Source organism: Tripterygium wilfordii, chromosome 15 (genome assembly GCF_013401445.1).
Source record: "Tripterygium wilfordii isolate XIE 37 chromosome 15, ASM1340144v1, whole genome shotgun sequence".
NCBI classification, from domain to species: domain Eukaryota; kingdom Viridiplantae; phylum Streptophyta; class Magnoliopsida; order Celastrales; family Celastraceae; genus Tripterygium; species Tripterygium wilfordii.
The window spans coordinates 7,243,717-7,260,536 of NC_052246.1; the positions used below are offsets into that span (position 1 = coordinate 7,243,717).

The window sequence follows — 16,820 nt, forward strand, 5'->3', positions numbered from 1 at the left end:
GTATGCCCATTCATTGCTAGAAGCATGTCCAACTTACTAGCAATGGCGTCAACCTGCGATCTTGGTGCAAAAGTGTCAGAATTATTAAGTTCATAAACACCAGCTCGCTTACCTCGCGTCTCTGAATGTTGGGACTCAACTGCTAGATTATCAAACAAAGTTTGACATTCTGTTGGAGTCTTATTCCTGATAGATCCCCCTGCATAATTATTAACTGCAGCCTTACTAGGAACTGTCAGTGCTTTATAAAATATGCGCATCAACACTAATGAAGGCAAAGCATGATGGGGACACTGAGTTAACAAATTATTAAATCTCTCCCACGCTTCAGAAAACGACTCATCAAGTTGTTGTTCAAATTGCATGATCTTATCCCTAAGAGCATCAGTTTTCTGAGTTGAGAAAAATTTTTCTAAAAATTTATTTTGTACCTCAGTCCATGTCGTCAGTGAACCCGGTCTCAAACTGTTGAGCCATGTTCTTGCTTTGTCCTTCATAGAGTAGGGGAAGATCTTCAACCTCAAGTGCTCCTCAGTAACTCCCGTAGACAAAGACATGCTAGAAACCATATTAAAAATTTCACGAATATGACTAAGTGGATCCTCCGAACTTAGACCATGAAAAGAAGGCATCATGTTAAAGTGTATAGTCTTAAGCTCGTAGTTCCTAGCTGCCGTCGGAAGTACGATGCAAGATGGGGATTCTGGAATAGTGGGGATGTCAAGATCACCCATCGTTTCAGCTGGAACTATTGCTGCCATCTTCTTGTCTTCGGTTGAGGATTCTTCGTTACTTTCACCTTGATTCTTATTCCTTAACAAACTTTCAATGTCGTCTATGTAAGGTTGTAGCTCTCCTTTCAAAGAGCGTCTACCTTGCATAAACCTGAGAAATTAAAATAAAAAAATTAAGTACACAATTGAACTAAACTAGTCCCCGGCAACGGCGCCAAAAACTTGATGTAATAATTCTCGCAAGTGCACAAGAGTCTACGAATAGTACAATGTATGCAAGTACGAGGTCGATCCCACGGAGACTAGTTAATCTAATTTATGTACCTAACGTGATGAATGATTGAGATTTGGGGAAAAAGGAAGAATGATTGATGTAATAAAATAAAATAAAAACAAAGAAATAAAATTCAGATTTTGTGATACCAATATGAGAAGAACACTAGGGCAATGATTTCACCTAGTAATCCTATCACAAGCATTCAATTAACAAACACACAATTATGGTTCCGATTCAAGGGTTGATTCTTTCTTAAATATGTTGGTTCGTTCGTTCGCGGTGCCAACAAATATTATTAACAATGGATTAATCCTGTTCGGTTCGCAGTTTTTAACCCAAGGCTAACAACTCATTACGATCTAAAGAACTATAACAACCAATCAATCCCCTAAACCTTGTTCATGGCAGTCGACAATTGATTTCCTTAATTTCAGTTCCACTAAAACACGTGAATTCGGTTCGTTCCTTAGTCCTAGCTAGATGAATCTAATTGAGCATTCAATTGGTGATCAAGCAATCAAACAAACAATAGACTATAAGCATGGTAATTAAAAACATGAATCCTTGAACCAAAATTATGCATCCATTAAATTGAAATACTTGCAATATTCATACTAGGCTACATCAAGCCCTAGCAAAGAGGTTTAGTTACAACTCATCTTCAAAGTATCAAAAAGAAATTTAAGAAGAGAAATCATGGAAAAGAAATCTAAGAAGAGAAATCATGAAAAAGAGTTGAAGAAAATCCCCTTGATTTGTTGGAGTTGTTGTTGGGTAGGAAACCTTCAGATCCTTGAATCCCTATGAAAGCTTGGTGAGAAGGAGCTTTGTAGCCTCAAAACCCAGGAAAAGAGTTCAGAGTTTCCTCAACTCGGTCGCCCTCTTTTATATCCTTAAAAGTCCCAGAAAAACCTAATTTTGGTGTATTTCTGAAAGCTGCTACGTCAACCTCCGCTCGAGCGGTGATGGCTGCGCGAGCGGTCAAAGATGTAACTTCTGTGGCAGCAGCTACCTTCAGCTCCGCTCGATCTCTGTGGGGCGCTTGAGCGGAATACTAGGCCGCTTGAGCGGTCATTTGTGCTCGAGCGGCCATTAGTGCTCCAGTGGTCCTATATATGATTCCAATTGCAATTTACTCCTCTCTTTGATCCGTATCTTTGCTCCAACTCCTCCTACCATAAAAATACAAGGAACATGAATAATATCAATCTAATTCCATAAAGAATTACCGAGAACATAATGCACTTAAGCACAAAAATGTGGTAAAATATATGTACATCAATTGGCATGTACGTTGTTTTAAGATGACAACAGTCCTTAGCTCGGTGTCCTAACTTATTGCATTCAATACTATACAAGTCCCCTTGGACTTCTTGTTCCCACTAACATCACTATCTTTAGGACCCTGGGAAGAAACTTTTCCCGTTTGCTTCCTCTAATTGGCCTTATGAGTCAGTTCCACCTTATCGTCTTAGCCCTCAAAGAATGGACCTTTGTCGTCTTCTCGGACTTTCCCCACGCATAACATGTGAAAGAACTGGGTTAGCCAATAGGGCAACCGGGACACTAGGTGCAAATTCCGGTGCAATCAGTACATCAGTGTTCTTAACACTAGTCATCTGTTATATAAATAACACGATCAACTCAATATGTTCCCACCAAGGTATATTACCTTGTAATAAACAATATGTCATAATAAATAATGATAATATAGCAATCAAATAAATTATACCAAGTGTCAAATGTGAAAGACCTAGACCACACAAGAAGGAGTGAATTGTATCCCCAAATCTCAAATGGGAATCCTCTTCTCAAAAACATCACACAAATAATACAAATATATCAACCTTGCAAAGCTTAACAATCTGAAATGATATATAGCATAAGATAATCAATAGCGGTCAATGCAATATATGAACAAGTATGCACGTTTGAGCAATAATAATCAATCCGACCAAATTTGAAATACAAATGGATTTAATAGTTACAATGATTTAGATATTGACAACTAGTACAATTATGGTATAGTAATGAAGGCTTTAACAATCCGAATGTATATTTTATGCACAATACTCAATATAACATATATCAATAGTCTTTATGAAGCAAGAGAATGATTTGAACACAAAAATATCAACCGAATGCATTAGAGTAGCAAATCAATGATTTAGTCAAGTATTGTACTAGAAACTCAGAATTGAAGACACTAAGATATCGAACGTTTAGTACAGGTATACTATGCACAAAAATGATTTAAATTGTTTGGGAAATTATGACATGTGAAATCACAAAGTTAAAAACAAAAGATTAATCAAAACGTGCAATATAAGTAATAGGATGTAAAGTCCATAAAATAAAGCACACAAACAATTTTTATAGTGGTTCGGAACAGTCTCTTACATCCACTCCCTAAACACCCTGAAGCAACCGGCATTAAACAACAATGAAGTCGCCACCAATTGATTTTTAGGATGCAATTGGACATCCGTTCTGGTCTACGAGAAAAGTGGGTAAGGGGGTCTATTGAGTATGGGGAAGGTGTTAGGCACCCCACAACTCCCGAAAACGGTTACCTTCAAAATTTTTTTCCTATTTGGCTCTACTTTGATTTGAGGAATGATTGTATGTCCCAAATGTTTTAATGAGTTTTCCAAATGCCCGGAAAATCATGTATTATCAAATGGGTGGAAATGTTCCATTAATGTTAGACCAAGATTTGATTTTAAAAATCTTATTTTTATGGGTTTTGATGTTTTGGATGATTTGGAAATAAGGTTATTTGGATAAAAACATGGGAATGGGTTTTGATGGTTTTGGAGAAGAGATTTTTGGGAACTTGGTTGATGCACCAAAAAGGCCCACGATCGATGAAAAAAATGTTCAATTCAGGCCTTACTCACAATTATATTCTTTATGAGAAAAGAAAGAATCCATTTAAGGCCCATCGGATGGGCCAAATATCTTTAAACCCCCTTTGGGTCCTTAAATAAATTCTCCTGATCCCTAAAAACATATTTGCTTTCCGGGTTCACGAAATCCAAATGTTTTGGATGAATGCCAATGGAACCCCAATATCTTGAAGGCTCCTTGGTATTCAAAGAAAACATAATGGTTCCGTAAATTAATCTTGGTGTGTTTATTAAAGTGAGACGGCTTAGATTAATTCTAATGACTAACGCGTTGCATTTATTTTCATGGCATTCAAACAATCCTAGCATACGTCTAAGCATCATGGCATAGTGTGAAAAATCAAAGTCCTAAGCATGCATTCTAATGCAATCATCATTCACAAAATCAATTCCTAATTTCTATATGCTTCTAACATCCTAGAATATCATGTATGCCTTTTCTATTTTACATCCACTATTTTTGCTACACTATTACAAGACTTACATTTTATAAGAATACATGACAAATAATAAAATTAAAAAATGAAATTTATACAAATGTACAAAAACCCAATATTGCCCGCGAGGCCCATTGCTCCAATCCAACCCAAATCCTCTAAGTATTCCCCTCGGCCCAAGTGGGATCAAGCCCGGTCCAAGCCCCAACAAACAAACACAAAAAATGGGGGGTCAAATGGGTATTCAAAACCAATATCAAATTCAAATTAAATTAAGCACAAATTCCCATATATTATAAATATATAAACTAACATGTATACATACACAAACACATATACATATACCTATAAACCTGTACATCTACATAAACATATATACACGTACATAATAAACCTGCATCTATAGACAAACTTATATATACACATACCAACAAATTCATATGTACACACAATATATATACATGTATATAAACACAATACAGATCCTAATATGAGACCTAACATTAAGCCATACATAAGAATGACCGGCCTTAATTCAAACAGATCTAAGCAGAGATGTCATTTAACAGGGAAACAAATACCTTAGGCTTTACTTTTAAGTCCAGTAAACCAAGAAGCCACAAAACCAAATAGGCCTTCATCGAGTCATACCTCCACAGATTTTATGGAATTCACATATATGCACAGATTTATGTTACATGTAAATGCTTTTTTCCAAATCAGATCTGAAACTCCCATTTTTAAATTACATTTTGGCCAATCAATCGGACATCCAGAACAGAACTTCAGGCAGCCAAACCACATATTAGAATAATGAACAAACAGGCATAGCAAGGTCAGATATCAAAATCAATGGGCAAACAAACATGGACCATATTTCACTCACCCACAAATCACCTACGGCCAGCAAAACCTCAACGTGGGCAAACACATATTACAAACTCAAACAAGCCACATGCAACATATCGGTTACTCATCCTTAACACAAACCAATGATGTGAACCAGGTCTAAAATGGAGCCACATTCATGAAAACAGAGCATGATAGAAGCCTGTGCACACCATTACCATCTCAGAAACGGAATCCGGAAAATGCATCATAGTTTTAGAAATTGACTAGGAACATGCATAAATAGAACCAGAGGAATAGAATCAATAATGATAGAGATATGTGCGGGCTAACCTTCTCAAAAAGATGAAACCACACCGCTTTTCTTCTCACAAACTCGCTCTTTTCTTCTCTGCCGGCTCCTCTCTTTTTTTTTTTTCTTTTCTTTTTCTTTGTTTTGTCTTGGGCGGCTGTTTTTTTCCCCTTTTTTCTTTGTCAAAGAATATTGCATTCCTTTTATACTAAGAGAGACCTCATCTCCTAAAACCCTAGTTCTTTCAATTTGTCTTTTTTACCCTTACTTTCCTTTTCTTTTAACCAAGGTGGCTATTCTTTTTGGTCTTTTTAGTTTTCCATTTAATTTATTTATTTTTATTCTCTAGATATTTTCTAGGGTTTTGTTGTATTGGGCTTGAATTTTTATGGGCTTATGGTCCAAGAAATAGGCTTTAGGATTTTTTGCATGCTTGTGGGTCCAAGAAACAGGCTTTGAATTTTTGTGAGCTTACGGGCTCGAGAACGGGCTTTTGAATTATTATTATTATTATTTTATTATTATTTTTTTTTTGGGGGCCGGACGAAAACCGGGTACTACAGCTGCCCCCCTTTGTATGTCTTTTATGAAATAAAAGATAAACAAAGGTGTAGTCAACCGAGTTTCGTACGAGAACTGAAATGCGCGGGATCACTGTGGCCATTCCCGGCTTGGCCAACTGTTTGTGCAAGAAAATAAAGGGCACGGGATCACAAGGCCATTCCCGGCTTGGCCAAATGTTGGTGCAGAAAAATAAACGGCGCGGGATCACAAGGCCATTCCCGGCTTGGCCAAATGTTGGTGCAGAAAAATAAAGGGCACAGGATCACAAGGCCATTCCTGGCTTGGCCAAATGTTGGTGCAGAAAAATAAAGGGCATGGGATCACAATGCCATTCCCGGCTTGGCCAAATGTTTGTTTGAATTTATGCAAGAAAATATCCATGAGTGTATGAATGCATGAAGAAAATTGTATTTTCTTTTATTTTCCTTATTTTGAAAATTTGATTTTGGTTAATTGTCGTAAGCACCATCACCCCTATCATCCTGCAATTATCCATCATGAGAAGACTGCATCTTTTGCCTCCATCCCATCTTGAATCTACCATGTTACACTTATTCTTGTATCTTTCATTGTTGTTTTGTCTTGTCTTTCCATCGATTTGCTGCTTCCATCTTATTTCCATCAAATCCGACATACCTTTAATGCCAAACCAAAGCTTTTCGGCTCCAGAATCTCTTGGGTCCCACTATGTCTTTTAACGTCATTTAATTTCTTTTAGCCTTCTTAAAATTAAGAACACCACAATCTCTCAGGCTCCACCATGCCTTCTAGCACCATTTAATTTCTTTTAACTCCTTTACAATCAAAAACACCAAAATCTCTTCAGCTCCACCATGCCCTTTTAGCGTCATTTAATCTCTTTTAGCTCCTTTACAGTCAAGAACACCAAATCTCTCAAATTCCTGCTAAGAACAATGTCCTAATACACTTGTCATGATTCTTTTATTACTAAACTTAACTTCCAAATAAATTCAATAGTATGGCGACGCTTGTACTACACGAGATTTCTGAAGGCAAAATATATAAGCAATAAAATCGTGAAGAACACAAGCAATGAATAAGGAATTTGGAAATGAACTGAATAACCTCAGAGAGTTTTATTTAGAATAGATAAATAACAGGAGAGATTGATCAAGTATATATGATTCAAGAGGGTTAGAAATAAAGGAAATAGCAGAAACTTTTACAGGATATGAGATAACTTTGACACCGCACAAAACTGCCCCAGTTTTGTGTGCCCCCATTTTGCAATTATTGAATCTGACTACTTCCATATGAAGCTTCTCCGTCATAGACTCATCATGCATACCCCTAAACATAACCAATTTACCTTTGTACAGCCTCGCTATCTGTCATTCATTGTATTTCCTTATATTCATCTCAAATCCTCGAAAGGCCTCTGCCACCTTCCCCTTAGTTGTTTTCACCACCCCTTTCTGATCTCAATATTATTTGAAGCTCCCAGGAAGGGTTTTCACTTTAGTAGAGACTTTAATATTTTCCCTAACTTTTGCCTGAAGCGCCCACGAGGGGTTTTCACTCCAGCGGGATTTTTATGGCTCTAATTTTTGCCTAGACCGCCCTTTCGGGTTTTCAATCTAGCGAGCTTTTTAACTCTAATTTTGCCTAGATCGCCCTTTCAGGTTTTCAATCTAGCGAGTTTTTTTTTTTTTTTTTTTTTTTTTTTTGCTATGAGTAATACTTTTTGATGGCGTCTGCATTCACCGGATTAGACAATTCTTCTCCATCCATTCTTGTCAAAATTAATGCACCCCCTTCAAAAGCTTTTTTCACCACATATGGTCCCTCATAGTTCGGTGTCCACTTCCCTCGGTGATCCTTTTGAGGTGGCAAAATCATCTTCAACACTAACTCTCCCTCCCTGAAACTGCGAGGTCGAACTTTCTTATTATGTGCTTTCATCAATCTTCTTTGATACAATTGCCCTTTACAAATTGCTCGTAATCTTCGTTCTTCAATCAAATTCAACTGTTCATATCGCATTCGAGTCCATTCTGATTCTTCCAATCCTGCCTCCAGAACTACTCGAAGGGATGGAATCTCCACTTCGATAGGCAAAACCGCTTCCATGCCATACACCAAGGAGAAAGGTGTCTCCCCGGTAGATGTCCGTATTGAGGTCCGATAACCATATAGAGCAAAAGGGATCTTCTCATGCCAATCTTTGTAATTCTCTGTCATCTTCCCAATGATCTTCTTGATATTCTTATTCGCCGCTTCGACAGCCCCATTCATCTTCGGACGATAAGGAGTCGAATTATGGTGATAAATTTTGAACTGGTCACAAAAATCCTTCACCATTTTGCTATTGAAATTCGTGCCATTATCAGTGATAATTCTTTCTGGGACTCCATATCGACAAACAATCTCTTTCCTCAAAAACCGAACAACCACGCCACTCGTCACATTAGAATATGAAGCAGCCTCCACCCACTTGGTAAAATAATCAATAGCAACCAAAATGAAACGATGCCCATTAGAAGCCTTTGGCTCAATTGGACCGATGACATCTAATCCCCACATCGAGAAAGGCCATGGTGACGTCAACACATGTAATGGATTAACCGAAACATGTGTCCTGTCTGCATAAATCTGGCACTTATGGCATCGGTTTGCATAACTTATGCAATCCCTCTCCATGGTTAACCAATAATACCCTGCACGTATAATCTTCCGTGCCATTGCATATCCGCTGGAATGAGTCCCACATATTCCTTCATGAATTTCCTCCATAATTAGTTTAGCCTCCGCCATATCGACACAACGCAAGAAAACTACCCCATCATTCCTTTTATAAAGAACATTTCCATTCAAGAAGAAAGATCCCGCCAATCTCCTGATGGTGCGCTTATCATTCTCTGATGCCCCTGATGGATATTCTTTCTTTTCAATGTACTGTTGGATATCATGATACCATGGTTTACCATCAGGCTCTTCCTCTAAATTTGAACAGTAACCTCGAACTTCTCGTTTCTCAATTTTAATTAGCTGCACTTCCCCTTTTGGGTCTACATCAAACATTGCCGCCAAAGTCGCCAAAGCATCTGCTATTTGATTTTCTTCCCTGGGGATATGATCAAACTCAATCCAATCAAAAAACTTAACTAACTTTTTGATATGTTGGTAATATGGAATGAGCTTGTCATCTTTAGTTTCCCACTCATCATTCAATTGCCTAATCACCAACTGTGAGTCACCATAGACCTGTAGCCTCCTAATCCCCATATCGATAGCAGCTTGAATTCCCATCGTACATGCTTCATACTCAGCCACATTGTTAGTACATTCGAAATACAACTTAGCTGTAAACGGGATAATATTCTCATCAGGTGATATTAACACTACACCAATTCCACATCCCATGATATTAGAAGCCCCATCGAACAACATAGTCCATTTTGCCAAATCCTTCTGATTCCCTTCTTCTATCGACACAGTCATGACATCAATATCTGGAAACTTCAAATCCATAGACTGAGTATCATCAATTGCTCCATCTGCCAAATAATCTGCTATTGCACTCCCTTTGATTGCCTTCTGTGTAACATACAAAATATCATATTCTGATAACAACATCTGCCATTTAGCTATCCTCCCTGAAAGAGAAGGTTTCTCAAAAATGTATTTGATAGGATCCATCCTGGAAATCAACCACGTCGTATGATAAAGCATGTATTGTCTAAGCCGGTGTGCAGCCCAAACCAAAGAGCAACACGTTTTCTCCAACATCGAATAATTTGCTTCACAACTAGTAAACTTCTTGCTTAAGTAATAAATGGCATGCTCTATCCTTCCTGATGAATCATGCTGTCCAAGCACACATCCCATCGAAATATCCGAGACAGTCAAATAAAGAATAAGCGGCCTGCCAGCCACAGGAGGCATCAACACTGGAGGACTTTTCAAGTATTTCTTGATCTTTTCGAATGCAATCTGACAATCTTCGTTCCACTCAGTAGAGTTACTCTTACGCAACAATTTAAAGATAGGTTCACAAGTAGCTGTCAACTGTGAAATGAATCTGGCAACGTAATTCAATCTTCCCAAGAAACCCCTAACTTCCTTTTCTGTCCGAGGGGGTGGCATCTCCAAGATCGCCTTCACTTTATCAGGATCTACCTCAATTCCTTTCCTGCTTACAATAAAACCTAACAACTTCCCCGAGGTTGCCCCAAATGTGCACTTAGCTGGATTCAACTTCAATTGATGTTTCCTTAATCGATCAAACAACTTCTGAAGATTCACAATATGATCTTCACCTTCTTTGGATTTTGCTATCATATCATCGACATATACTTCAACTTCTCTATGCATCATGTCATGAAACAAAGTGACCATGGCTCGTTGATAAGTAGCACCAGCATTCTTCAGACCAAACGGCATGACTTTATAGCAAAAGGTTCCCCAGAGGGTAATAAAAGTCGTTTTCTCACGATCCTCTGGCGCCATCTTGATCTGATTGTAACCCGAAAATCCATCCATGAAAGAGAAAGTTGAATGTCTAGCCGTATTATCCACCAAAACGTCGATATGGGGAAGAGGAAAATTATCCTTCGGGCTTGCACGATTGAGATCTCTGTAATCGACACACATCCGAACCTTACCATCCTTCTTGGGAACAGGTACAATATTTGCCACCCATTCAGGGTATCTAGCCACTGCTAAAAAACCAGCGTCAAACTGCTTCTTCACTTCATCTCTTATTTTCAAAAGCATATCTGCCTTTAATCTCCTCAACTTTTGTTTCACTGGAGTACATTCTGGAATTAATGGCAACTTGTGAACAACTATACTTGTATCAAGACCGGGCATATCCTGATAAGACCATGCAAAGACATCCTGGTAATTATGCAATAAATCTATCAATTTCTTCTTGTTTTCTCCTTCGAAGGCAGCTCCTACCTTAACCTCCTTTTTCTCCGTTTCAGTTCCCAAATTAACAACTTCTGTTACCTCTTGATGTGGCTGTATTATTTTCTCCTCTTGATTGACTTGTCTTAACATTTCAGGTAAAATCTCAATTTCTTCCTCTATTTCATAGTCAGATTCAACATTGCTAATGGGTGCATCAAAATCTGGTTCATTAAGCTCGTCATCTTCGTTATCATCATTTTCAATCCTGTTGAAGAAGTGAATAAAATAGCTTTGAGAATGGAGAAGAAAAACTCAAATGGGAATGAAGAAACATGAATATGGATAACTATCAAAAGACTCTCATTTCATGGAAAAGGGAATATGTACAAAGATAGAACATGCAATCGCCATACTATAAAATTTATTGAAAGCAAAGTAAAGCATGCTCATTACAAAAGACCCAAACGAAGGCCGTGAGCTGGGCCCACGATGGTAGTGCACTCGGGATTACTCTTGCAAGTTCTTGAGAGATAATGGGAGCTCCAGACTGGTCCAGTTGCCTAATTTGAAATTTGAAGGACGCGAGATGACAAAGCAAGGTCTAGCAGCCGAACTCTGTTCCTTTTCCACCACAGCAACTTGGAAATCTTCAAACTGATCACACATATTTGCCAAAATTGCCCCAATTTCATCAGTCGATTTTTCAACTGGCAGTTTTCCAGAAACTGCCCCAGTATCAGCCAAACTTATCTTGTTCTGCATCCCTCCATACACAAAACTGTCATAAAGCCAAGGAATCGATTTCTTTTCGACTTCCAGCTCCTTTCTTTCCAGACGAGCAAACCTCTTTGCCTGTTTTTCTGCCTGCGCACGGTTCTGATCAACCCTAGTTGGCTTATAACCCAAGCCCCAACGTTCTGGATGTTTCACCATTTCTACTGGCTTCTTAATTCCTTGTCGATTCTTACCAAGTCCTTCTCCCGGGCGAAACCCTTTTTTCAACATAAATTTTGCCACATTCTTCGTAACCTTGGATACTTGTGGCTTTAAGGGAGAGAGTCCTTCCTTCACATAGCTAGCACTAGCAATTTCAAAAGATTGGAATGAACTCTCAACCCCCTCTGCCGGAGCATCAATAGGAGAACTATTAGACAAACTAGCAACCATCCATTCTGACTGGCCCTTTACTATATAAACTCTTCCATCATGGACAAACTTGAGCATCTGATGCAACGATGAGGGAACGGCTCCTGCAGTGTGAATCCAAGGTCGTCCCAACAGGCAACTGTAAGTTGGTGAGATATCCATTACCACAAATGGTACATTGAAAGTTACGCTTGCAACCTGTAAAGGTATTTCAATTTCTCCCATAATCTCTCTACGTGTTCCGTCGAATGCCCTTACTACCATCGGCACTGGTCTTAAATAAGATCTGTCAATCGGCAACTTTTCAAAAGTCTCCTTTGGTAAAATATTGAGCGATGACCCATTATCCACCAAAATACTTGCTAATTCCTTTCCACGACACATGGCTGAAATATGCAAAGCTTTGTTGTGCCCCATCCCTTCAGGCGGAATATCATCCTCAGTAAAGGACAATAAATGGGACGCCAACACATTTCCCACAATGCCATTAAAAGAGTCTGTAGGAATTTTGTCTGATACATACGCCTGATTTAACATTCTCATCAAGACTTGTCGATGCGGTTCAGAACTCATTATCAACTCCAAGATCGAAATCTTTGCAGGGGTTTTCTTCAATTGATCCACTATCATGTACTCACTCTGTCGAATAATTTTCAGGAACTCCTGGACTTCCACATCAGTTACAACTTTCTTTTTCTCCTCTGGGCGTACAAAAAGACCTTCTTCTGGAATAGAACCTGATCCTTCAACTTCAGGTATTGCTTTCCCTTTTCTTTTACGTTCAGCTTCAAGATCCACCACCGGATTCCCTTCTGGCTCATTTCTCGTGTAACATCTCCCACTTCGGGTAACTCCACTGACACCAGAAATATTATCTACCATTTCTCCTTGCTTTCCTTTAACTTCAGCCTCATAATTCCATGGCACAGCCTTGTCATCCTTGTACAAAGGATCTATCTTTGGTTTGAGTGGCCCAACTGGTGGCGCATCTTCCACATAATACTTCAAGACAAATTGCGGAGCACGGTTCGGCCTAGGCCCTTGATAATATCCTCCTATAACACTGACTTCATTTGATTGGCCTTTCACCTCAAACTTTATTATCTTCAAATCCATTAACTCTTGTACCTTCTCTTGAAAGCCACAACAATTCTCAATAGCATGTCCCCTTTGTCCTCTGTGGAACTCACAAGTCTTCACGTCATCAAAAAGTCCACGTTGAATGGGCGTATCCATTGCCACTTCCTCAACCAATCCTTCTTTCCTCAACACCATAAACAACTGGCCCAACGGCATTGCAATCTCTGATACCCATCTTTTTGTAGCACGAAATTCTTCAATGGCATTCACCCCCTCTTTCTCATGATTAGGCAATGGATTGTTGTTGACATTTGGTTTATTGATTGCACTAAGATCCAGCCATTTCGCTTCAATCATCCCCTGGACTATCCTTTTGAATTGTAAACATCCTTCAGTTGAGTGCCCGGGTGTACCCCCATGATATAAGCATGTAGCATTAGGATCATACCAATGGGGATATGGAGGTTGATGGACCCGTCCCGGAACAGGAGCCACTGCTCCTTGCGCTTGAAGTTTCGTGAAGCATTCAGCATAAGTTATGGGTAAAGGATCGAAATGCTCAACAGGCCTTCTGGGTCTTTGGTTTTGGAAATTTGGACGAGGGCTTTGGTAAGTGTTTGGATTTTGAAAATTTTGGTAAGTGTTTGGGTTTTGAAAATTTTGGTAAGTATTTGGGTTCTGCGAGTATTGATTGGGTGATGGTGTATTGAACCGGGGTGGATAAGGATTTTGGGTGTGGGTATGATTATAGTAGGCTCCTGGGCTTGACATCCTTGGAGCATTGCTTCTAGGGCGATAATCTGAAGTAGGCACACCATAAACAGCTGGATTTGAATCAAAATTCACAGAATGCACTTCCGCCTTCTTGCCTTTACTTGCTTTAGCGGGGTCTGATTTATCAAGGGTGGGATAATACAGAGTACCTCTCTTCATGCACCGTTCGACTCGTTCACCTGCTTGTATCATATCAGCCAAGTTATTATGGCCACCTCCCGCCAAATTGGAAGTATAAGGCTCCTGGAGAGCATCAATGAAAGCGTTCAACAAATCCTTTTCTGAAAGTGGTGGAATTATCTGGGCTGCCAAATCCCTCCATCGATGGGCAAATTCCCTAAAGCTTTCCCCACTTTTCATTGTTGTGTTCTGTAGATCGTAAACGGTAGGGATCTTTTCTTCGTTATGTTTATACTGTTTCATAAATATTTCAGCCAAATCCTCCCACGAAGCTACTGATGAAGGATTAAGGGTATTGAACCACCTTTGAGCTGCCCCAGTCAGACTATCTTGGAAATAATGCATCAACACTTTCTCATCGCTTGCATATGGCTGCATGCGCCGACAATACATCGTTAAATGATCAAAAGGGACTCCAGTGCCATCAAACAAACTGAATTTTGGTAGTACAAAGTCATGTGGAACATTCAAATTCTTCACCAAGCACAAATTGGCTGGGTTCAGCATCCCTGCAGTATTGAAACCCTCCATGGCTCTTAATCTCTTCTCTAACTTCTTGATAGCATCTATTGAGCTACTTTCTTCATTCTGAACTCCCTCAGTTACTACCCCGCCAATAAAGGTTCCCGCGGTATCAGCACCGACTGGGAAGGGATTCTCATGCCCATGAGGGTCAACTTGATGAATGTAAGCTGGGTTCTGAGTCGTTGCCTGTTGAGAAACATATTGATGCTGGTGCAAACCAGGCAAAGATTGGTTACGGACAGGAGTGAACCCGGGTGGGTAAATTGGTACTTCTTGGTGCAAATGATTCTCAGGAACCTCTGGTGTTTCAGAATTTTCAACTACTCCCTTTCCTTTCATCAGCAACGCCATATTCTTCATTAACAGGGCCATTTGCTCTTTCAGTTCAGCTATATCCTGATTCTGACTATGCTCACCCGTTTCCTGCTCCATATTCTCAATAATTCTTGATTGTAGGCGAGTCTGATAGGGGTGTCGATGGTGCTTCTTGGGCGCTATGATTATTTATGATTTTCTCCCTGCATTATACAAACAATGACATTAGTTCTCATTTATTTTACAAAATGTGCATGTATGGGCTATTATTTGTGCAAATCCTAAGCATTCTTTGCAATAGGACAAGACAGTTAAAAGCAGAATCTCCTTTTATTCATTTCATTCATTCAAAGCATACATGAGAACCATCAGATTCAGTCCAATTGAATAACCGGAATTTCAACCACCAAAGCACCTCCTGCTTGTACTGCATTTAATCTCTTCTGAAGCTCCTGTAAGTCACTTTTCAAATTCTTCAAAAATGCCCATATCTTTGTCAGCTCTGGCATTTCCAAAACAGGGTTGGAACTCAAATTTTGCAGACGTCGTTCATAAACCTCAGCCCAATCTGACAGGGTCATCAAGCGACTCATCATCAGCCTTACTTTGAATTTGGTACTTGCCTGCTCTTGTTGGACCTCCTCCAGCATTGAATAAAAATAATCATTCTGTTCCTTTAAAGTTGTGATCCCCTCCACCTGTTGCTGGTTCACTTCAAACATTTCATTCATCTGTTCTATCAGTCCATCCTTCTCAGCTTCTATTCTTCTTTGCTCTTCTCTATCTGCATGCATCTGCAATTGTAGTTGATAAGCGTCTTCTTTCCAAGATGTGAGCTCTTCATTTAGCTTCCGAATCTGCTCCTGCATTTCTTGGAATTCCACTTGTGTCCTGCTATGCTTTGCTAAATCATTCTCTTTTCTTTTCTTCATTTTCTTCTGCAGCTTCAAGAATTTCTTTTTCAACATATCAAACTGTCCTTTTTCCGCTTCTCGGGCTTCCCTCTCTCCCTGGACCTTCCTCTTCAGCTTTTTGCATTTATTCTTATATCTATTATACTTCTTTTTCCATGAATTCTGCCTTGTTTCTATCTCTTCTTCAATTAGGGTGTCCACCACTTCATTAATCTCATTGGATGGTATTTCCAGACTTGAATTTTCATTTTCACAAGATATAGTCTCCTTCCTCTTCGTACTAGTAAAGCTGCCATACTGGGTAATAGTTTTCTTCCTTCCTCGGAGCCATTGTACATATCGATCTTTCCCTTCCGAATCTACAGTAAGCCTTCCGCGCTCCATTATGTGGGTCCTTTTCCAGGCTTCTACCACTTGGTGAGATAGACATTTCCCTTTCTCATCCCCATGTGCGAATTCAAACTCCCACAAGCCATGTGTAACTGGCGTGCATAAATTGCCAGCCTCTTGACGTAAAAACATTGCTGGTGCTTGACCGGTACCTCCCCAGGGTCCCACCAATGGTACCCAGTTGTAATTACCACATCTGTAAAGCAAACCTTTGGGTTTGTACCATGTTGCTCGATCAAATGTCTCCTTCAGCTCTAACTCTTCCAGGAATTTTCTCCACACGTCAACCGCTGGTACATTAGATTGCATCCTCGCCATCTTGAAATTCTGAATAGGATCTCTAAGCATCCGAGTGTGATCTTCAAATATAATGATCGGAGCTCCAATTCCTTTTGGGTACTTCAAGTGACTCACCAACCAGAGTCCTAATAATTGCGAACATCCCCGGAAACTGCCTTCTCCTTGAATACGACAATGATTAAGGGATCGGATTGTCTCACATAAGATTGCAGGTATTGGATTGGCGCCGTACTTGACAAGGTGAACCAATTTGATCACA

General features: G+C 39.5%; 1 protein-coding gene and 1 non-coding gene across 2 annotated transcripts; one reads left to right on the forward strand and one right to left on the reverse strand.

The window, feature by feature from the left end:
• The first annotated feature begins 277 nt into the window (after positions 1 to 277).
• LOC119980187 lies at positions 278 to 385 on the forward strand. The gene has a single exon (XR_005463823.1). It is a non-coding gene; the product is annotated as a small nucleolar RNA R71 (small nucleolar RNA).
• A 7,366-nt stretch (positions 386 to 7,751) lies between these two features.
• LOC119979838 lies at positions 7,752 to 12,749 on the reverse strand (the record flags this gene model as incomplete). Its single annotated transcript, XM_038822466.1, has 2 exons — positions 7,752 to 11,108; positions 12,090 to 12,749. Coding segments are annotated over 2 exons (4,017 nt in total), but the record flags the coding sequence as incomplete, so codon positions are not given.
• Positions 12,750 to 16,820: the final 4,071 nt, after the last annotated feature.